Below are 24,448 nucleotides of genomic sequence, written 5' to 3' on the forward strand. Positions count from 1 at the left end.
TCAACTCTTTTGCGAATCTAAGACTGGCAGCAATGTTTTTTTTTGGACAGCAGTGGCTTCTTCCGTGGTGTCCTCCCATGAACACCATTCTTGTTTAGTGTTTTACGTATCATAGACTCACCAACAGAGATGTTAGCATGTTCCAGAGATTTCTGGAAGTCTTTAGTTGACAATCTAGTATTCTTCTTAACCTCATTGAGCATTCTGTGCTGTGCTCTTGCAGTCATCTTTGCAGGACGGCCACTTCTAGGGAGAGTAGCAACCGTGCTGAAATTTCTTCATTTACAGACAATTTGTCTTACCATGGACTTACCATGAACATCAAGGCTTTTAGAGATACTTTTGTAACCCTTTCCAGCTTTGCACAAGTCAACAATTCTTCTGAGATCTCTTTTTGTTCGATGCATGGTTCACATCAGGCAATGATTTTTGTGAATAGCAAACTCACTTTTTGTGAGTGTTTTTTATAGGGCAGGGCAGCTCTAATGAACATCTCAAATCTTGTCTCATTGATTGGACTCCAGGTTAGCGATCTCCTGACTCCAATTAGCTTTTGGAGAAATCATTAGCCTAGGGGTTCACATACTTTTCCCAACCTACACTGTGAATGTTTAAATGATGTATTCAATATAGACAAGAAAAATACAATAACTTGTGTGTTATTAGTTGAACCACTGTTTGTCTATTGTTGTGAGATCAAATTTGATGACCAATTTATGCAGAAATTCAGGTAATGCCAAAGGGTTCACATACTTTTTCTTGACACTGTATGGACCGTTAGTGGAATTCCCGCAAGAGAGTAACGGTTAATGTCATTGGATGTTAATTATTTGACATTGTATTGTTATTTCACTGAACACTAGATGGTTTAATTTGATTTTTGGCTGTGAAACGAGGCTACTCAGGCGAGAAAAAAACATCACCCAAATGTATAGCCCTGTTGGAAAATATAAATGTACTGTTTGAAAATGTGAATCACATTTTTATTTGACTTACCCCGACGGCATTGCACGTACCCCTGGGGGTCTGCACAATTTTGTAGGAATAAAGTTTGGGAATAAATGATATCAGCAAGGTTTGTGTTACATCATGACACTCAACATACCCAATTAAAACTGGTGCGTTGCTCAAGTCTTGTGAAGTTGTTAGGTTGTGTAATAAATTATAATACTGCTACAGGCCAGTCAAGTTCTTCCACACCGAACGACAAACCATTTCTGTATGGACCTCGCTTTGTGCACTGGGGAATTGTCATGCTGAAACAGGAAAGGGCCTTCCCCAAACTGTTGCCACAAAGTTGGAACCACAGAATCGTCTAGAATGGAACTAAGTGGCCTAGCCCGAACCATGAAAAACAGCCCCAGAACATTATTGCTCCTCCACCAAACTTGGCAGTTGGCACTATGCATTAGGTCAGGTAGCGTTCTCCGGGCATCCGCCAAACTCAGATTTATCCATCAGACTGCCAGATGGTGAAGCATGATTCATCACTCCAGAGAACGCATTTCCACTGCTCCAGAGTCCAATGGCGGCGAGCTTTACAACACTCCAGACGACATTTCCTATTGCGCCTGGTGATCTTAGGCTTGTGTGTGACTGCTCGGCCATGGAAACCCCGTTCATGAAGCTCCTGACGAACAGTTATTGTGCTGACGTTGTTGTTGCTTCCATAGGCAGTTTGGAACTCAGTACACAGTAAATTTACACTGGGGCAAAAAAATATATACTTATTTTCCACCATAATTTGCAAATAAATTCATTAAAAATCCTACAATGTGATTTTCTGGATTTTTTTCCCTCATTTTGTCTGTCATAGTTGAAGTGTACCTATGATGAAAATTACAGGCCTCTTATCTTTTTAAGTGGGAGAACTTGCACAATTGGTGGCTGACTAAATACTTTTTTTGCCCCACTGTATGTAATGAGGATATGACATAATCCCATGTTCACTTGTCATTTGTGCAACCAATATCTTGACCATATCGCATCTTCTGCTATCTGTTAGGCTTTTTGGCCAAGCATACTCATTCATGATCCTCTCTCCTCAAGGTTTGTTCTTCAGAATGTCTTCAATCATCTAAGTCGGAGTAATTTAAAAAAGGAACACACTAACACTTTTAAAACAGCAATGAAATAGCAAGTATAATGTTTGTTTAAGCTGGAAATGTTCAGTACTTACATGAGATGGACGATTATCCCCAGCTGTCTTTCTTGTAGCAGGAATCTGCTGCAATTTAATGGTGTCCTCGGAGTCCCCCTCATTGTCTCCACTGTATTTTGATAAGGAGCTGCTTGCAGAGGAACTCAACGAATCTAGCAATCATGTTAATATTTAACTGGTGTGAATAACACTGTAATTATAACACAATTTAGGTGGAAACATCCATTATTATGATTAGAGGACTTTTGCTAATGACAGGCGGAATGCAAAAATGTACCATTTGGAATTGATTAGACCCACTACTGTTCTAAAAGGGGGGTGAGAGGTGAGCACAGAAACAAAGACCATTTTAAAAATGTCAAAATGAGAAAAGAAATCAGCAGATATATCTGCTTGTCTTACATTTCAGAACATGTGTTAGGCTAGCCAGGACTGTATGGATGAATGTGAAGCTCTAAGCTAATAAGCAACTCACCATCAGGATTTGGGTCTTGGGGTAAACAAATCTCCAGCACACCAAGGTCTTGTTGGAATGTCAAATGTATTGGCAAATGTGAAGACAAAATAAGATTGCACATCCTTATTGATTAAATATGCTGTGTATTTTTTTTTTGAGAAAAAACAGAATAGAAGACACTAATCAAAGAGGTCATCTTTACGTGAACATCGTATCCCCAAAACTGACTTAGTGCTTCTTTCCACATCAATTCCAATTATGTGCAGTCTACAGCCTGTCTACTACAGCCACGTACTGAATTATTATAACAGCAGTCTGAGTATTATAGCAATACACCACAGATAGCTATCAACACTGAGATTGTATCGGCATACAAATGTTAGTATCACTTATTCTTTAAAACCATTAATGACTGGCAAAGACAATGACCACAGCTACAGATGAGCATAATCAGACAACTCCCAAAACATAAACCAATCTTTGACTGATCTGTGATCTGGGGAGGCACAAGTTCGCTTTGTATTCATTACCAGCAAGGAAATCTGCAATCAATTTGACAGTAAATATAAAGTAAGTATATTTAAAGTGTGTTGTTCAATAGGATATTGTGTGAAATGTGAAACTTTTCACTCACCACAATCCAAAAAGGATTTGAAGGTCAGTTGTGTACGGCCTGCATCCTTGATGACAAGAAAAGATTCATTTAAATTGCATTAACACAAATAACGTTATGCACAAATGACAAGAGAGCAGCGCTCTATTTAGAGTAAAACACATGTGTTGCATCGACCTGCCTGCCGCTAAGTCCTGTCTACCAACAGTTCTCTTTTCACAGTAAAAGGCACCTGTCTTACCGACCAAACAGCAGCTAAAAACGGTCTAATAGCTCTAAACTTGAGTGAAACACACATGTAGCACAGACCAACTGCCGCTAATGGTCTGCTAACAGCTCGCTTTTCAGAGTAAAACACATGTTGCACTGACTAACCTGCTGGCAGTAGTCAGTAAAGTCTGCTAGCTACTGATAATAGCTAATAACGCTCTGTTGAAAATGTACAACAGGTGATGCACCGATCCACCGGGCAAACTATTGTTTGTTTTGGCAAGTCGGTTACTTTGTGCATGACACAAGGAATTTTTCCAACAATTGTTTACAGACCGATTATTTCACTTATAATTCACTGTATCACAATTCCAGTGGGTCAGAAGTTTACATAAACTAAGTTGACTGTGCCTTTATACAGCTTGGAAAATTCTGAAAATCATGTCATTGTTTTAGAAGCTTCTGATAGGCTAAATGACACCATTTGAGTCAATTGGAGGTGTACCTGTGGATGTATTTCAAGGCCTAACTTCAGTGCCTCTTTGCTTGACATCATGTGAAAACCAAAAGAAATCAGCCAAGACCTCAAAAAAACAATTGTAGACCTCCCCAAATCTGGTTCATCCTTGGGAGGAATTTCCAAACGCCTGAAGTTACCACGTTCATCTGTACAAACAATAGTACGCAAGTATAAACACCATGGGACCACGCAGCCGTCATACCGCTCAGGAAGGAGACACGTTCTGTTTCCTAGAGATTAATGTACTTTGGTGCGAAAAGTGTAAATCAATCCCAGAACAACAGCAAAAGACCTTGTGAAGATGCTGGAGGAAACAGGTACAAAAGTATCTATATCCACAGTAAAACAAGACCTATATCAACATAACCTGAAAAGCCTCTCAGCAAGGAAGAAGCCACTGCTCCAAAACCGCCATATAAAAGCCAGACTATGGTTTGCAACTGCACATGGGGACAAAGATTGTGCTTTTTGGAGAAATGTCCTCTGGTCTGATGAAACAAAAATATAACTGTTTGACCATAATGAGCATTGTTATGTTTGGAGGGAAAAGGAGGAGGCTTGCAAACCAAAGAACACCATCCCAACCGTGAAGCACGAGGGTGGCAGCATCATGTTGTGGGGGTGCTTTGCTGCAGGAGGGACTGGTGCACTTCACAAAATTGATGGCATCATGAGGCTGGAAAAACCTGACACCAGCTTTGTCAGGAGGAATGGGCCAAAATTCACCCAACTTCTTTGTGGGAAGCTTGTGGAAGGCTACCTGAAGCGTTTGACCCAAGTTAAACAATTTGGAGGCAATGCTACCAAAAACTAATTGAGTGTATTTAAACTTCTGATCCACTGGGAATGTGATGAAGGAAATAAAAGCTGAAATAAATCATTCTCTCTACTATTATTCTGACATTTCATTCTTAAAATAAAGTGGTGATCCTAACTGACCTAAGACAGGGAATTTTTACTCTGATTAAATGTTAAGAATTGTGAAACTGAGTTTAAATGTATTTGGCTAAGGTATACAGTGCCTTGCGAAAGTATTCGGCAATCATGAAGTTGAACGACATTTATTGGATATTTCAAACTTTTTTAACAAATCAAAAACTGAAAAATTGGGCGTGCAAAATTATTCAGCCCCTTTACTTTCAGTGCAGCAAACTCTCTCCAGAAGTTCAGTGAGGATCTCTGAATGATCCAATGTTGACCTAAATGACTAATGATGATAAATACAATCCACCTGTGTGTAATCAAGTCTCCATATAAATGCACCTGCACTGTGATAGTCTCAGAGGTCCGTTAAAAGCGCAGAGAGCATCATGAAGAACAAGGAACACACCAGGCAGGTCCGAGATACTGTTGTGAAGAAGTTTAAAGCCGGATTTGGATACAAAAAGATTTCCCAAGCTTTAAACATCCCAAGGAGCACTGTGCAAGCGATAATATTGAAATGGAAGGAGTATCAGACCACTGCACATCTACCAAGACCTGGCCGTCCCTCTAAACTTTCAGCTCATACAAGGAGAAGACTGATCAGAGATGCAGCCAAGAGGCCCATGATCACTCTGGATACTGCAGAGATCTACAGCTGAGGTGGGAGACTCTGTCCATAGGACAACAATCAGTCGTATTTTGCACAAATCTGGCCTTTATGGAAGAGTGGCAAGAAGAAAGACATTTCTTAAAGATATCCATAAAAAGTGTTGTTTAAAGTTTGCCACAAGCCACCTGGGAGACACACCAAACATGTGGAAGAAGGTGCTCTGGTCAGATGAAACCAAAATTGAACTTTTTGGCAACAATGCAAGACGTTATGTTTGGCGTGAAAGCAACACAGCTGAACACACCATCCCCACTGTCAAACATGGTGGTGGCAGCATCATGGTTTGGGCCTGCTTTTCTTCAGCAGGGACAGAGAAGATGGTTAAAATTGATGGGAAGATGGATGTAGCCAAATACAGGACCATTCTGGAAGTTAACCTGATGGAGTCTGCAAAAGACCTGAGACTGGGACGGAGATTTGTCTTCCAACAAGACAATGATCCAAAACATAAAGCAAAATCAACAATGGAATGGTTCAAAAATAAACATATCCAGGTGTTAGAATGGCCAAGTCAAAGTCCAGACCTGAATCCAATCGAGAATCTGTGCAAAGAACTGAAAACTGCTGTTCACAAATGCTCTCCATCCAACCTCACTGAGCTCGAGCTGTTTTGCAAGGAGGAATGGGAAAAAAATTCATGTGCAAAACTGATAGAGACATACCCCAAGCGACTTACAGCTGTAATCGCAGCAAAAGGTGACGCTACAAAGTATTAACTTAAGGGGGCTGAATAATTTTGCACGCCCAATTTTTCAGTTTTTGATTTGTTAAAAAAGTTTGAAATATCCAATAAATGTCGTTCAACTTCATGATTGTGTCCCACTTGTTGTTGATTCTTCACAAAAAAATACAGTTTTATATCTTTATGTTTGAAGCCTGAAATGTGGCAAAAGGTCGCAAAGTTCAACGGGGCCGAATACTTTCGCAAGGCACTGTATGTAAACTTCTGAATTCAACTGTATATACTGTATGTTTATATATATACTTTTTTCAAACAAAGCATAAGGGAAGTATATTCCAGTTTAGTAGGTAATGCAACATTTATTGGATTCCAACCACAGTTAAACCTCATTGAAGAAGAAGCCACAGGACAGAGTTTTGAAAAAGGATGGTTTGCACAGGAGCTCGGTGTAACTCAATGACTATGTCAAATTATATTTGCCCTGTACACCTGTGTGGCTAACCAAGTCGTCATTACATTTAGGCTGATGGTCTTTCACATCCACTTAATTATGCAAAGTGTCGGTCACTTTAGCCACACTTTCATTTTGGGACTTAAAAAAACATGTGCATAAGGCATTCATAGAATGAAGATACACCAAACACAACATGAGAATACTCAAAAGTATTTTATTATTAATTCACAATTATATCCCTTCTCTGAGGATAGATACACATCAAGCACCACTCTCAATGGTTCTAGACAGTGCTACTTCACATGCATTCAAACTGAAAAAATTAACAAAACAAACAAAATAATATTATAAAATCCTACAGAATTAAACATTATCTGATGATAGCTCAAACCAGCCTGTTCATTAAGAGTATGATGATATGTTTTCTCAAAATGGAAGAAAAGGATCACTAGTAAGGTTAAAACTGCTGTCTGAACACTATTTCTCTCACCATGATAGTTTGCAGCCGCTTGCAAGTCATGACCAAAACTCAAGTTGATATGGTACTATTACAATACACATCCAACCGAATGCCATCATTTAACAACGGCCTCTGAAAAGAATATCTGATATTATGGCAGAGCAAGGCTCTCCTAAGGGCTTTATTGGTTTAAAACAAGCTACATATATCGCACAACCAGTGGCACATTAGGACAACCCTAAAATGAATAAAAAATACTACAAAATAAGACACAACAATCTGTAAACGTACAAGGTATTTACAGAAGTCAACATACAGTATAGTTTAAATGCGCATCAGTTACCGTATGTGGACAAATTACATTTGTAACATGTCTTAGTCGTTGAAATGATGGCTCAAAACATAAAATCCTGTGTCAGACACCGTGCGAGACCTTTTGAATGGAGAAGAGCAAGCAACACAGAGGGGTATCTGCGAAGAATCAGTGTTGGGCATTGTGTAGGGTCACTATCCCAGGCCCTACCATACAATCAGGGTTGAGTTTGAGCTTCACAAGGTTTAGGTCTCAACTGTATGTGGAAACATATAACTAATATTATGGCATATGTTGTCTGTTGCCTTGGAGGGAAAAGGAGGACCCTCCGACAGTCGAAATTACAGTATTCAGTTCTAAGAATGTGAAAATGTCATTTCTGATGTCCTTGTGCTTGGCCAATTTCAGATATCAACAGAATGGTATGGTTCCATCTTTTGATTTGAATAATTAATATATTGTGGCTGGTTCCTCCAGATAGTTCAGCAGTCCACATCAAGTCTTTGAAGAGGTCAGGTAGAGAATGTCTTTTAGCAAGAGAGGAATAGTCACAAGCAGTCATAGACTTACAGTATATATACTGTAATTACAGAAAATCTGTTTTGGAGAATAGGGAGTGGTTAAAGGCCCAAAAACATGCTTCAATTCTTAAAATATGTTTTATAAGACGTTTCACTTCAAAATAGATGTATACAAATCATTCGTTCCTGAACAATTTAGATCATTATTAAAGTAATTTATTGTAAAAGTTGCTTTTGTCTCATCGGAGTGAATGAATCAAGCTAGTGTTTTTAAAATATAGCATTGTTACAAATAGAATGAATAGAATCATATAATAGAATAAGGGCTGGAGTCACGGTGACTGAGACATACACATTATGCTCTGGGGTTTGGGGTGGGACAACTGTGTGTGTGACACCTTTCCTCATATCAGGCCTTGGTCCATTCCAGTGAGTTGGACGAGGATAGGGTCCGTGCAGCAGCCACAGAGTCACACACTGCTGGAGTAGTTGTTTTTGTGTGTGTGCGCGTGTTCGCCTGTTTGATGACCCCTCTCGGAGATGGCAGAAGTGAAAGAGAAGAAAGATCGAGGGAGGAGCAGCTCTATGCCTGGAAATCATTCCCAAAGTGTCTGATCTGGTCCTCAGTCATGGACAGGTAAGTAGCCCTCATGCTGGGGGAGTACTGTAGGGGAAAACATAATATCACAGGACACACAATTAGAGACAACACCAGGTGACTTATAGTGAATGAAATGCACAACAGTATAGAATAACATAGTACTCTTTCAGAACAGTATCTAACCAGCGAGACAGGAAGGAAGGGTAGGTAGCTAGGGGAGACAATACTGTGTCTATGCCAAACATTAATTGGACTATCAGTCAGACAACACTGTAGGTCCCTTCTTATGGATCAAGCCTTCTCAGGCAGTAGGTGAGACAAGGGGCATACCAATACTCTAGAATTCTATAGCACCAGACCAAGCATAACGACAAGCCTGACGCTCGGCACCTTATGGCGGTAACAGCTATAGAATTACACAGAGGGAAGGTTTGCGGCATGCACACATAGGGCTGCCGATATGTCTCTGAAAACATGTCCCAACCCAGGGAGGAGATGTGAGGATAGGGTACACCACCACACTCCCAACAGCACGGGGAAACAGACCTGACTGGGTCAAACATACAACTGGAATGATGACGATGATGATGTCATGAACAGTAAGGTTTGCAGTTCAAAGCCATGCCAGAGGTGAAATAGAAAATGCAGTTCCAAAATGAAAATGGAGGTAAATAAGAAAGAGATGATTTTAAACGAAGGCAGGGGGAAAAGCAATTGGGAGTCTATCTTGTCCTTCAGACAGTAGAGAGGTCCAAAGAGGAGCAGAAAACAACTTACTCTGTTTCTAAATTGCTGAGTGTATACCTCCAAAAGTTGATAAAAAAAATAAGGAAGTAAGAAACGAAATACAAACAAACATATAAACAACAAACAAACAAAAAATATCAAAGAAGCTGTTAGCTGAAAAGGTAGAGTGCACGCTTTGCAGAAAGGTAGATATGGGTCCAGAAAGACACCACATGACATAATCCTCACAGCCAAATGGTAGTAGAGTGAGAGGGTAGGGGAAAGCACAGAGGTTGATACGGTTTAACACTTTAGAGTTCGTCCCAGATGGCACCCTATTCCCTATACAATCCACTGCTTTTAAAATAAAATAAATAAGATGTTGTGTAGGTGCCATTTGGGACTCAGCATTAGTCTCAGGTAATAAACCTTATTTTCAGTCAAATATAAAAACGTCATCCCGTGGGAAGGATGGCAGGCAGCTACAGTAGATACCCATAATATATGAGATGCATGATATCTGTCTCTTTATCAAATGTAATTAGGCACAGCAGGCATTTTGAATGGTTAAGCTTGATGTATTCATCCTAAAAACGTGGCCTGTCTCCTCGACAGGAAATGAGAATAGATCTAAAGAGCTGCCACTACGAGGCCAAAGAGGGAGGTGAAAGACAGAAGGGGAGAGAGACACTTTAAGAGAGAAGGAAAGTGACCAAATAAGGACTAACACCTGTGACATCCTCCCCTGGGCATTGGTCTAAGTAGCATGCTATGTCCATGTTAAACTTCTCTTTCACTGTCCTACTACTTGGGTAATGAGTCAGCAATCTACAGTTATGGTAGATAGACAGGTTAAAGGCACAAAGTCAGCAGTGTGCTCTCTGATATGTCATCAAAATTATGACCATGATCAAAAGACTTACTGATGGATTTCAGTATTGGAAATGTATTATCATATGGATGTCATGTCATGAGAAAAACACTCTCGTCACAACTCGTGAGAAACAAACTACAAGACCAACTTCAAGTCTAAGTAACACTGACTTGAGCAATTTAAAGAATGCATCAAGCAGAGAGAGCATCATTAGGGGAAAAGCCTCAAGCTAGAGTTAAAGAGCAGTCTGAGCCCCAGCTGTCAGGTCTTTACCAGAGTTGACATTGCAAACAGAAAGTAAACACAGGAACAAGTCCTACCAGGTCACTGAATAAATGAAATAACAGAACAGAAATCCTGGTGATGAGAGAGAGATCAGTATTACAATGCTGATTGACTTGAGAGTATGTGGGACAGTGGCATCATGGTTGGGATCAATTTCAATTCAGTCAATTCAGAAAGCAAACTGAAATTTCAAATTGAAATTCCAATTTTCCTCATTGGAATTGACCCCAACCCTGAGTGACATCGCAAGAAAGACATGGCCTCTGGGACCCAACGCACCGAGGGGGGCGGTGAGCCTCTCCCGATCAGAGGAACGTTCTCGTACCGCTGGTTCCCCCCGAACAGCGCCGACTGGTTCCTGAGAAGGGAGAGCGAAGGAGTGAGTTAAACAAACATTCCCTATCACCAAAAAAGTGTCATCTTAGCAATCATGATGACTACATGTCACAGTTAGCTTTACTTTAGCTTCAGTACGTATAGCACACTAGACTGCATTACCATACACTCCACACCAGGCCAGGGCTGGACTCTGACTCACATGTACTCTGAAACGGGTGCATTGGACCCAGCCTGTGCGGCAGGCGGGTGGAGGCTGCTCTGGCTACCCATACTGCTGCTGTAGCTGCAGAAGCTGTGCACGTTGGTGGCATGGTTGGGGTTGTGGGTCGTCATGCGTCTGGCCTGAGGGTTAAATGGGTCCTCCTCGTCTATATCGTCATAATCACGCTCCCTGAGAGAAGAGGAAGGCTGGAGGTCAGGGGCATAGATTTTCAGGATGATTTAATGACTTGGTAAGGTGTATGTACAGTATAAACACAATGGATGTTTATACTCTTGTTCTATAAAAGGGCGATAGAGAGAGAGAGAAAGATAGTGACTGTGATTCTTACTAGCTCTGGTTTTGCTATTCTCGTGATCATGATATGTGGTTGTCTTATCTACTTTAGTTGAATGCATTGATTGCAAAATGCTCTGGATAAGAGTGTCTGCTAAAAGACTAAAATGTAATGTAAATGTAATGAAAGAGACTCAGTGGGAGGGCACCTCCTGACCTGCTGGCGATATGTGTCCATGCCCGGGGGATGGCACACAGCATGGCACAGAAGGCACAAATTGCCAGGATAGAGAAGAGGCATAGGTATAGCAGGCCCTCCACCCCGTCATAACACACACCGATCAGCGCATCCAGGTAGTCCTACAGTGTGGAGGGAGGAAACAAACAAACACATTTGCAGATAGCAGAAAATATCTCTCTGAGACATGTTGTGAAGTGAATAGATGTACACAGCAGAGCCACTGTCACAAGGAACTAGATCCATGCCGTGGGATTCAGTGGTGGTGTCCTGTACCTTGTTGAGTCCTCTACAGTCCAGCAGGGCAGTCAACTGGTGGAGGCTAGCCTCTGAGGAGTTGAGCAGGTGCTGGATGCCTAATAGGTCTCTCTGTGGAGAAGACAAGTGTAGGATTCAGTACTCAAAAAATGCAATGCTTACACAGACGGGACGCATTATGCCACAGGTAAATTCATCACTGACCTCAGCGGTGGGGAAGAGAGGCACAGCGAACTGCAGCAGGCCCTGTATTTGGATCTGCATGGTGGTCAGAGATCTTTGGAAGATGGTCAGAGACTGCAAACACACACACACACACACACACACACACACACACGCACACACGCACACACGCACACAAAACAACATTCCAAATTCTGGGTAGTGTACATTTAAAGGGATAATCCACCCACAGAAAAAACAATCATGAAACTCCTGTCAGGTTGGTAAAAGCCAATGTTTTGTCAATGGGTAAAAATGATTTAACTTCTCAGTGGCCCATCTGTGAAATCGGGAAATCGTGTAGAACGCGTCATAGCTACATGGTTCTCCTCACTAGAGATAGGGGATGACACACTATCACATTTCATAACGCTTTTAAGACAATTACCTGCACTCCAAGTCACCAAATCAGCCAATAGATGGTATGGGCATAATTGTATAGAGCACATCCATCTGTTTATATCGTCATGACAAAGTTTATATTTCGCTTGGGGATATTAACTTAATGTGTGTATTTACGTTGGCTAGCTAGCTACGTAGCCATTTGCAACAGATTTCCACAACTATTTTTCACATGTTGCCACCAACCTTACTATAAAAACAAAATTAAAAATGTGTTAACAAAAAATATTGTTTTCACATATTAGTGTTATTTAACACTGTTAATCATAGGAATTCGTGGTTTGGGATGGATTATAACTTTAATACACTAGTGGGCTTGTCAGTTCAGCTTTTGTCCAGCATAGGGAGACAAAAGCCAATCATTAACAGCAAGTTAGTCTCATCCAACATAATCTGCATGCTCTGCCCTGTGCACTCCACCAAAGAATAGCAAGTAGACTGTAATTTACCCCTTAGAAACTGATCTGGGAGCGTAGTATGAACCCTATGACTCCAACCCTACACAGCAAATTCTCCAGTGTTCAAAAACAAACAAAAAAATGAACACAGAGCGTTAAATCAACACCGAAAGTCATGAGTCTGTGGTCTCATATAGACACCAGAACAGTGTTAAATTAACACACTGTGAGTGCCTTGTCTACCGAGTAAATTGTAGAGTTACCACCCAAAACTTTATTGGTTAGTGACAGAGACATGGTTGTTGCATTCATCCATTTTCGTCCTATTGACTATCCCCAAGCGAGATCCTAAGCGAATATGTCATAAAAACACTCAATTCTTTAACACAATACCATATGTATTTCATAAAGCCTTATTTAGAGGGCCTAGTTTTACCTGGAAACAGGGGCCTGAAACTCATACACAATCACATTGAACCAAAACCACAACCATCATTATCATATTTCCCAGCATGCTCTAATGCAGGTTGATTTTGAGAATTGCTTGTTTAAATATATAGGTTTTCACATTTCCACAAACTTCAAAGTGTTTCCTTTCAAATGGTATCAAGAATATGCATAATCTCGCTTCACATCCTGAGCTACAGGCAGTTAGATTTGGGTATGTCACTTTAGGCGAAAAAAGAAAAGGAAAAAAGGGGCGGATCCTTATTAACAATGGAGGATCATTTGATTTCCAGTTTTTAAGTCAACTTTTTTTCTCAAAATGATTGACAAGAAAAGTATAGTCTAACCCATTGGGTATCTAACCATACCCTCATATGCAGCGTCTTGAAATGTACAGATGGACGGATTAATCATAAAACTTCTGACATCCAATTTACTAACTCTGCCCATAACTTTTGGACTTTATAGCACTCCCAGAAGGCATGAATTATTTAGTCATTGTTGGTTTTACACTTAAGACATGTCTCTGCTGTTGTGCTGTAGAATTTGTGAATTTTGTCTCTTGTATTAAACATGACTTTATACTGGATTAAGCGTACATTTTCATTAACTGTAATTTTGTTAGTTATGTTTCAACACTCCATCTTGTGCCAATGTCAGTTAGTTTATATATATTTTCTGCGAGATTGTCTGCTCTCTGCATGGTTTTGTACATCTTACCGTTCATATGACTATCCTTTTCTGACTCAAATAGGACTCCCTCAACATTGCTCTGATGTCAAAAAGATTTCAGAATGAAATTTCATGATATAAAACTTTTAAGTTGCATTTATAAAATAAATTAAACATTGGTCAGCCCACAATTGCTTTTTATTTCCGTCAAGGAAATAATTGTATTTCCTATTAACAAGTCATTTACAGTTTCTATGCCTTTAGTTTTCCATGTGGGCCAATTTATTGGTGGATTCTGAAAAGGATTGTTTCATAGGGGTGTGTTTTTAGGGAGTGATATTGGTTGTTGTAGAATCCATTTAATTTGATTCTATATTGTTTATGTTCTTAATTATGAAGTTGTTAATGTTCTTAGCTTAATCCTTTCAAAATAGACACGTGAAAATATATTTTTATATATTTGTTGTTTGTTGTCACTTATTAAGCATAATAATTATTTCATATTTTTTGTGGTCCACTTAAAGGATTGCTGTAGATCATGAGTTATTATTTTTTATTTTTTTCTATTGGCATTTTTTTTCTTCATGTTAGCTTTATATCCTGAGATTTTAGAATATTCAGAAAATATTTTTAACAAAGAGAGAATTTAGTTTTCAATATTACTCAGGTATATCAGGAGATTGTTAGCAAATAAGTTTTGTTTATATTCAAGTTTACCAATACTGATACCGTATACGTTTGGGTCCTGTCTAATTATTTCTGCAAGCGGTTCAATTGCCAGTGCAAACAGGAGCAGGGAGAGAGGACATCCCTGTCTTGTGCCCCCTTCTAAAGAAAATGTAGCAGAAAATATATGATTTGAGTATATTTTTGCTTCAGGATATTTATAAAATATTTTCATAAAATGAATTATTTAATTTGAAAAGGGCATTCAAGATGGTCAAATGCCTTTTTGGAATCAACAGCTATAATTGATAAATCAACATCTTTATTTGCCATTAAAGAGTATGCTTTATTTGAGTTTAAACTGTAGTTGTTGGTTGTTGTCTCTCTTCAAAAGTAAAAGATCATATTCCTGCTTAAGTTAAGAAATTGTATTTTCTTCTTTACCTTGTAAAGATTTCTTATGGGCTTTTCCTAAAATAGTGATTTATTTTTCTTTCATTTTAATTTCTAATTCAGATTTAACTTTTGCTGAGTATGAGAAAAGCATACAGAATTGTGTAGTGTTGACTTTTCTCTGTCCTCTATGTTTACATTTGTAATGGTATTTTTTACATTTGTAAAGGTTAAAAACATTTTTTTCCGGGTCTTGAAGAAGTGCTCTGTTCGTTCTCCATATTCTTCCGCTAAATGTATTTTCTGTTGTTGTAATTAAGCATGATACAGGAAATTATCCAATATCACTGTCATGGATTTTTGAACCTACTATATTGTTGATCAATACAGTTCTGAAGGCTATTTAGTTCTGTGAGCTGTGACAGGCAGCAAGCAACTCAAGAAACACGGCGCACCAGTTACCAGTGTGCAATACAGACGCTCTGCGCAAGAAACACAATTCACTTGAATCACTTCAGAATGCACCTGCGCGCAATACAGAAGCTCTGTGGCGCGAAACACAATTAACCTGAATCACCTCAGAGTGCACCTGTGTGAGAAACTGAAAGAAAGGTACATTAGCTAGCCAACTAGTTAACTACATAAGCTAGCTATAGCCTAAACACTCTACTAAACTTAATTTAGATCTATAATATTGCTGCCACAAATGTAAAGGCAATTAGCTATCCAATATTCACAAGGATGTTGATGATAGAAACATGGTTAACTAACGTTACTAGTTTAGCAAGTTAGCTAGCTAGCTAGATTCATCGGCTGGACAGTCCAGCCTGGACTATATTAACCGGCAACCAGGGACAGAGCATTGAATGGAAAGTGTCAGGGCTCATGCAATGATGGCAAAAGGTAAAGATTGTTATATTGGATAGTTCCATTTCTCAAAATGCCTTCTAATGTAAAAGATCTCAGATTGTGCACTAACCATGGCTCAATAATAACGCATTATGTCTGCTGCTGTTCACAGGCTCCTCAGTCATGGTTGCATTCGAGCCAACCACAGTGCTTGAGCATGAGGCCGTCATTGGGGGTTTTAAATATCTGTACCATCTAACAAAGCGGGAGCAGGCCCATCACACAAACTTCCCAGAACTGCTGGACCTTGCTGAATTGCTGGGTTTGGTACTATTTCACAAAGCTCAAGGTGAATGAGTGCTCCACAATTCTGTGTTTTTGTTCATATTTTTTTCACTTGATATTTAAATGTCACCAGACTTACTTCACATTGTTCTCATTTACATGAAGATTGGCAAGAACACAAACTACAGGTCACACATAATAGTGAAAGAAATGTTGAAGATTCTGGCTCAAGTTGTGGAGGAGCCTATCCTACATGCCATTCAGACATCTGTAGCCATTGGCCTGGAGGCTGATGAAACTACAGATGTGGCAACTAATAAGCATCTGGATTTACATGTCAGGTTTATATTTCAATAAGAGTTACAACATTATTTTGAATAGTGATATTCTACAGTCACACTGCATCCATGAGTAATAATGAAATGGTTTATGGATTTGTGTATGTTTTCTAGATACATGGACCAAGAGGGACACCTTTAAAACTAGTTCCTGGACCTGGTGTCAGTCCCTGATGGCCAGGCAGACACCATCGTTGCCACCATCAAGGAGGTGCTGCACATCAAAAAGATACCAACAGAGAGATTGTACGACCTGGGCACTGATGGGGCTGTGGTGATGACTGGTATGGACACAACACTAAGTCTTATGTAATACCCGTGGTAGAACCAAGTATTGAGTTGATTTGTTATAATTAATTGGTCATTTACAAGTGAATAGGTTTGTTTAGTTTTAAGTTTTGACCAATAAGGTTGCTTGTTAGGCTGTGGCCAATGGGAGAGTTGCCCTGGTTAACGGAAGGCCTGGGAAAAAAGAGAAAGACGTTGAGAAAAAGGATGGACATTACATTATGACCGTTGGCGAAGAAAAATGACAAAAGATGACAATAAAAATAGAACAAAACCCATACCTACCCAGTTTAGAAGGGAAATACCGATTTTATTTTATAAGAGAGTTATCGTTTTGTTAAGAAAGACTTAGTAAAGACTGAAGCTACCATTTACACTATGTCTTGTGATACAAATCATTTTTCTCATCTTCAAACAGGACAACATAGTGGTGTGTCAAAACAGCTAAAGGATGCCTTCCCGTGGATGGTGTCTGTGGCTTGTCCTGCCCACCATCTTGCTCTGGCCTGATTTGCTGATGTCCCCTACATGAGATTATGTATCACACTCCTTCGCTTGGCTACTCTGGTCTCATCTTGTTTACCTACTGCATCTACACTCAAAATAACTGTATTTTGCAGGAAGTAAAGGATGTTCGCTGGCTGTCCCAGAACCTGGCCGTGGCTGATCTCAGCGAAACGAAGAGGTAGGTGACAAGCCTGGAGACGGAGATGAGAAGGTGATGAAGCATACTTCATGAGCTGTAACCGAAAAATAACTGGCATTTGGAAAGTTTGAGGTGAGGAAGCAAGTGTGGTGGAACAAGAATTGTTAGCATTGTTAAGTATCTTTCTACAGTAGCTGGATCGAATTCTCCATTAGCTAGCCAGAGAAATGTTGAGCAACATTAGCTGATCAAATAATTGAGTTTACGGTGTGAAAATTTTCTGAATTAACATTTTAACATTAGATGAGGTAACGTTAGCAGCGTTAGCTCGAGGAACCAATTAGCTATAGTATTAACTGGTATACGTCTCCTTTCCGTTCCTCAAGCTATAACATTAGTTTCTCACTGGACCCTGGCAATCTGTGTGAAATGTTAAATAGTTAGCTAGCTAATGAACTAACTACTATCTATGAAGAAATGTATTCCCTCTATGTGGTTAATTTTCAGAATGAGAGAATTAGGTGAACATTAGGCATTGCTTGTTAAACAAGTGGATTCAGGGATCAAGTGTAGCTGGAGCTGGGCCTAGCGTAAGCTGGATGCCAATAGAGGTGAAAAGGAACACCACACACTTTCCTTCTTTTTCAATAAGGTGGATAAAAAGGGGTATGCCAGATGCACTCTCTGCCTGAAAGATCAATTATGCCAACAAAGGGTCTAATGCTCTGCTGCTAGCACATTGTAGTACAGGCAGAAAGTGTACAATGTAATAACACGAAGTGTAGCCCAAAGATATTGCTTTTATGTTGAACTTGACATCATACTGTAACACTTTTGTGTGAGTGAGGGGGGATTACTTTATCTTTTACTCAGTGAACGTTATTTTTGCACACATGTAGCCTTGTGCCCTTAAATCAATGTCTACTATAGTGGCCACAATAATAGAGCAAAAATAGAATGCCTTTTTATTTACTTCTATTTCTACTTTAAGATGTTAATATAGCACTTGGGGAACAAACATGTATGTGGTCACAAGCGTTCTATTATAAAGGCTGTCATAGCTAACTGCAATATTAGTGTATTGTTTTTTCTCTGGACTTGCGTGTCTTTCACAGTAAAGTCTAGGCAACAAATAACATTGGATTGCTTTCCTTAATTTTTTGCTATGAGTTTGGTTCACATTATCCACTTTTTATTTTATATACAGACACTGATCATGTAGATCATATTCTTTGTTGTTTAATTAGTACAGTTAAAACCTGAATTTCAAGATGGGATCCAGCCTAAAAGTCACTAGAAATTAGCGTTTTAAAGCATATTGTCACGCTCTGACCTTAGAGATAATTTATTCTCTATTTTGGGGTTAGGTCGGGGTGTGACTAGGGTGTGCATTCTAGTTTTGTTATATCTATGTTGGCCTGGTATGGTTCCCAATCAGAGGCAGCTGTCTATCGTTGTCTCTGATTGGGGATCCTATTTAGGCAGCCTTTTCCCACCTGTTTGTTGTGGGATCTTGTTTTTGTGTAGTGCCTGTGAACACTGCATTGACGGCACGTTTCGTTTGTTCTGTATTGTTTTGCTCAGTTTCACTTATTAAACATGTGGAACTCTACGTTAGCTGCGCCTTGGTCCGTTAATTCTACAGACGATCGTGACACACACATATATATATATACAGTGCCTTGCGAAAGTATTCGGCCCCCTTGAACTTTGCGACCTTTTGCCACATTTCAGGCTTCAAACATAAAGATATAAAACTGTATTTTTTTGTGAAGAATCAACAACAAGTGGGACACAATCATGAAGTGGAACGACATTTATTGGATATTTCAAACTTTTTTAACAAATCAAAAACTGAAAAATTTGGCGTGCAAAATTATTCAGCCCCCTTAAGTTAATACTTTGTAGCGCCACCTTTTGCTGCGATTACAGCTGTAAGTCGCTTGGGGTATGTCTCTATCAGTTTTGCACATCGAGAGACTAAATTTTTTTCCCATTCCTCCTTACAAACCAGCTCGAGCTCAGTGAGGTTGGATGGAGAGCATTTGTGAACAGCAGTTTTCAGTTCTTTCCACAGATTCTCGATTGGATTCAGGTCTGGACTTTGACTTGGCCATTCTAACACCTGGATATGTTTATTTTTGAACCATTCCATTGTAGATTTTGCTTTATGTTTTGGATCATTGTCTTGTTGGAAGACAAATCTCCGTCCCAGTCTCAGGTCTTTTGCAGACTCCATCAGGTTTTCTTCCAGAATGGTCCTGTATTTGGCTCCATCCATCTTCCCATCAATTTTAACCATCTTCCCTGTCCCTGCTGAAGAAAAGCAGGCACAAACCATGATGCTGCCACCACCATGTTTGACAGTGGGGATGGTGTGTTCAGCTGTGTTGCTTTTACGCCAAACATAACGTTTTGCATTGTTGCCAAAAAGTTCAATTTTGGTTTCATCTGACCAGAGCACCTTCTTCCACATGTTTGGTGTGTCTCCCAGGTGGCTTGTGGCAAACTTTAAACGACACGTTTTATGGATATCTTTATGAAATGGCTTTCTTCTTGCCACTCTTCCATAAAGGCCAGATTTGTGCAATATACGACTGATTGTTGTCCTATGGACAGAGTCTTCCACCTCAGCTGTAGATCTCTGCAGTTCATCCAGAGTGATCATGGGCCTCTTGGCTGCATCTCTGATCAGTCTTCTCCTTGTATGAGCTGAAAGTTTAGAGGGACGGCCAGGTCTTGGTAGATTTGCAGTGGTCTGATACTCCTACCATTTCAATATTATCGCTTGCACAGTGCTCCTTGGGATGTTTAAAGCTTGGGAAATCTTTTTGTATCCAAATCCGGCTTTAAACTTCTTCACAACAGTATCTCGGACCTGCCTGGTGTGTTCCTTGTTCTTCATGATGCTCTCTGCGCTTTTAACGGACCTCTGAGACTATCACAGTGCAGGTGCATTTATACGGAGACTTGATTACACACAGGTGGATTGTATTTATCATCATTAGTCATTTAGGTCAACATTGGATCATTCAGAGATCCTCACTGAACTTCTGGAGAGAGTTTGCTGCACTGAAAGTAAAGGGGCTGAATAATTTTGCACGCCCAATTTTTCAGTTTTTGTATGTTAAAAAAGTTTGAAATATCTAATAAATGTCGTTCCACTTCATGATTGTGTCCCACTTGTTGTTGATTCTTCACAAAAAAATACAGTTTTATATCTTTATGTTTGAAGCCTGAAATGTGGCAAAAGGTCGCAAAGTTCAAGGGGGCCGAATACTTTCGCAAGGCACTGTATTTAACTCTTTGCGTGTTTCAGTGTCCCAAAAATGTGTCACCTTTAGGGCCCTCACCAGTTTGCATCCCTGCTCTACGCTTTCTGTGCCACGTACAGGTAGGCCTAGATGTATTGTAGATTATAGTGGACTCCAAATTAAATAATGTACTATGTTGTTATTACTGCTTTCCGTGTCTCAAAACTCTATTTGAGTGGTCCACGATATGGCTTTTAAAACCTGTTTTGTATTGTCAATTGATGTATCATTGTTGAGTGACAAACTTTTCTAACTCTACAGATTTGTGGCAGCACTTTACCTGCTGGCGGACGTGCTGCCTCACCTGATGTGGATTTCAAATTATATTCCAATTAGAGGATGTAAACTTCCTGCCCATAAAAGAGCAGGTACATTCTTTTCTATCTTCATGTTCAAACAAGGGCAAATGTCTCAGTTTAACAGAGTCAAAGGACAGCACTACTCAATGAAATATTTAAGAACTTCTGACACTTCATTATAATTACTTCAAGCAAAACAACTCTTTTGCTGTAGGTCCCTGTGACAATGGCATCACTCCTCGCCATAAAACATTCTGGTGATTCCCAGGGGTCATTTCTGAGCTAACTCCACCAGGACCTCCATGTCCCAATGGGTCTGGGCGCATTCAACATCAAGGAGGAGGAGAGGGAGAGGCCAGGTGGAGACCAAGACCAGGAAGCAGTTCTGAGCTGGGTTTAGAGAGGAGGTAAAAACATTTATTTTCAAATGTTGTGATGAAACCAATGTTACATTGTGTTTGATAAACTAAAACAAGCAGCTCTTAATCACTTATTTTCTGCTTTGTGCTGTAATTAGGTCATGGATCCATATATTGTTGGCCTCCAGGACAGCCTAGACCAGTGGTTCCAACACCGGGAGATTCTGGGGGCCTCCAGGACAGCCGAGACCAGAGGTTCTAACACCTGGAGATTCTGGGGGCCTCCAGGACAGCCGAGACCAGAGGTTCCAACACCTGGAGATTCTGGGGGCCTCCAGGACAGCCTAGACCAGAGGTTCCAACACCTGGAGATTCTGGGGGCCTCCAGGACAGCCTAGACCAGAGGTTCCAACACCTGGAGATTCTGGGGGCCTCCAGGACAGCCTAGACCAGAGGTTCCAACACTGGGAGATTCTGGGGGCCTCCAGGACAGCCTAGAACAGAGGTTCCAACACCTGGAGATTCTGGGGGCCTCCAGGACAGCCTAGAACAGAGGTTCCAACACCGGGAGATTCTGGGGGCCTCCAGGACAGCCTAGAACAGAGGTTCCAACACCTGGAGATTCTGGGGGCCTCCAGTGTGTTGGGAACTCAGTCTGCGTTCTCCAGTGAGAGGATAAACACTGTTAACCTGATCCTCCTCACCAGGCAGTTTGTGCAAGCGCCAGAGGCTGCTGTGCTCCAAGAGTGGCCCTCTTACAAGCAACATGTGCTAGTTGGAGCATTCACAGTATCGAATGAGTGTGACAATCTTTTGAAGAGAACATTTTAGGCCAGTTTTGACCAACCCTTTTTCCTGTTGAACTACCACTCTGTTGGCTCTTCTTTAATGCTGTACATCTTTTAGTTTTTCATGTATTTCAGGGGTTGAATCAGCTGACGGCAATGACAAAGCTGGCCTCGCAATTTGAGTGGGGGCAGCTCTACCCCTGCCTTAGCCAGTTGGCAGAAATTCCACTGACTATAACAGTGTCTTCCGTTAATTGTAAGAGGGACTTCTCTGCAATGAAACGAGTAAGAACATTTAAATGTGAAAGTAGATCCTCTTTGTCCCTCTCCCTTCTCTTATTGTTCTTTCTGTTATTGCAGGTCAAAACAGACTTGAGGAACAGACTGCAGGGAGAGCATCTAGCCGCCTGCATGCGGCTCTCCATCAACGAAACACAACCCAACCAAGCCGCACGGCTTCTTAACACAGCGCGCATCCAACCCGGAAGCCAGCGGCACCAATGTGTCGGAGGAAACACCATGCACCTGGCGACCTGGTTAGCGTGCACTGCACCCGGCCCGCCACAGGAGTCGCAAACACTCCCTAACCCGGACTACGCTAGGCCAATTGTGCGTCGCCCCATGGACCTCCCGGTCGCGGCCGGCTGCGACAGAGACCGGGCTCGAACCCAGAGTCTCTGGTGGCACAGCTGCGATGCAGTGCCCTAGACCACTGCGCCATGCTAACACATTTTCCAGAGGAGACCCTGCCACAGTCGCAACACTTTCAGTGTCGTTTTAACACTGTGTTCATTTTGCTATGATTTTTAACACTGGAGAATTTGCGGTGTAGATTTAAACCATCAAACAACATCTAACATCATTAATGGGTTAACCTGTCACATCACAGTAAATCAAAACAACAGTTTGAGTGTCCCCAACCATTACAAAATAGACTGGGACAATGAGTGCCCAATGGCACAGACAGTCCTTAATGGAAGCGAGACAGTCAATTACCCCAAACTAGCAACCATAGCAGCAGCCATAATTGATCTCCTTTGATCTAAACATTTTCAGAATTTGTCTCAGTGGCATGTCTACGATCCAATAACTGTGAGTGTATGTGTGTCTCAGTGAGCGATCTCTGCTTCCATACTCAGGTGAATGTGTGCTGACTGAGCAGGCTGGGTAACACTTCCCTGCACTCTGTTGCTGCATTTTCTTGAACCTTCGGGGCATGTCTACAAGCACAGCATAATAGGATCTGAACTCTACTGGGTTATGGAGCTAGCTGAGGCTGGAGAGAGAATGACTACTTCTCACTGCCCTGACCTAAAAACCACCTCTCCTTCTTGGAGACCTTACTGAACACCATAAGGGAGGGATGGAGGGATGGAGGAGGAGGGGGGAGCGACAGAGAGAGTGTGAGTACAATACAGAAGGGGATAAAGGTAGAGAGAAAGAGACAGAAAGAGGTCAGATAGAAACAGGGAGACAGAAAGGTCAAAGCAGGTATCATTGACCTGGTGCTGCTGGTGATGAGTATTACCTGCTGGAATGGGTTGGGGAGGGTCTGGCTGCAGTACAGGTAGTAATGCACTATATCTGTAGAGAACAGGGAGACACCAACAAGTCAGAAAGACTTAGCAATTACATTGATCTCTTTAAGTATAATGTGATTACAGCCCGGGGTGGGTATAAACACCTTGTAATTACAGGTTCATTAAAGTGACATCAAAAGCATAGCTTGTCTTTAACTCACCAGAACTGATCAGGTCCTTGGTCTGGTTCATGATGAACTTGTCTGGGATCACACAGAAGTCACTGGTGCCCTGAACACAAGAAGAAAGGACATTTTTAAAAACCACAAAACTAATAGGAATACGTACAGGTCTCTCGGGGTTCAACTAATGAGCCTCTATATACCACAGATGAAAAGCTGCCTATTTTGCCTCTTCTCCAAATCCAACTGTTTGTGAGTATATTGTTCCATAAAGCCTATAGAGAGAGAGTGTGTTTGTGTGTGTGCTTCATACCGGCCGTTCTGCTCCGTCTATAATTATTCTTGTGAAGGAATTCATTATGCATTAATGTATTATGTGCCCCGGTGTTCTTTTACTCCAGATGACAGGAGTTTCCCTCCCTTCATTAGTGTCACAACATCACAACAACTGCAGCATCAGCAACAACACATACACACACAGTCGTGTACAGCTAACCTTGTGGGGACACACAATTCAGTCCCATTCAGAATCCTATTTTCTCTAACCCCTAACCTGTACTCCTACCCTAACCTAAACC

The 24,448-nt window shown here is 40.8% G+C and overlaps 1 protein-coding gene across 3 annotated transcripts in view; it reads right to left on the reverse strand.

Annotated features, from left to right (window-relative positions):
* Window positions 1-6,885: 6,885 nt before the first annotated feature.
* Window positions 6,886-24,448, reverse strand: part of ttyh2 (tweety family member 2) — a 122,975-nt gene continuing 105,412 nt past the window's right edge. The window contains exons 7-15 of one of the 3 annotated variants that reach the window (XM_021576242.3): window positions 23,910-23,979; window positions 23,697-23,752; window positions 12,007-12,099; window positions 11,821-11,913; window positions 11,524-11,666; window positions 11,010-11,201; window positions 10,751-10,829; window positions 9,364-9,390; window positions 6,886-8,649 (exon numbers count right to left, since the gene is read on the reverse strand). In XM_021576242.3, the coding sequence (XP_021431917.2) occupies window positions 8,569-8,649; window positions 9,364-9,390; window positions 10,751-10,829; window positions 11,010-11,201; window positions 11,524-11,666; window positions 11,821-11,913; window positions 12,007-12,099; window positions 23,697-23,752; window positions 23,910-23,979 (834 nt within the window). In that variant the 3' untranslated portion in view covers window positions 6,886-8,568. Of the gene's footprint in view, window positions 8,650-9,363; window positions 9,391-10,750; window positions 10,830-11,009; window positions 11,202-11,523; window positions 11,667-11,820; window positions 11,914-12,006; window positions 12,100-17,047; window positions 17,461-23,696; window positions 23,753-23,909; window positions 23,980-24,448 lie in introns of those variants that run through there. The other 2 variants (XM_021576244.3, XM_090212860.1) reach the window with 2 other exon arrangements.

Source organism: Oncorhynchus mykiss, chromosome 20 (assembly GCF_057628025.1).
Source record: "Oncorhynchus mykiss isolate SJ-2025 chromosome 20, ASM5762802v1, whole genome shotgun sequence".
In the NCBI taxonomy this organism is placed as follows: domain Eukaryota; kingdom Metazoa; phylum Chordata; class Actinopteri; order Salmoniformes; family Salmonidae; genus Oncorhynchus; species Oncorhynchus mykiss.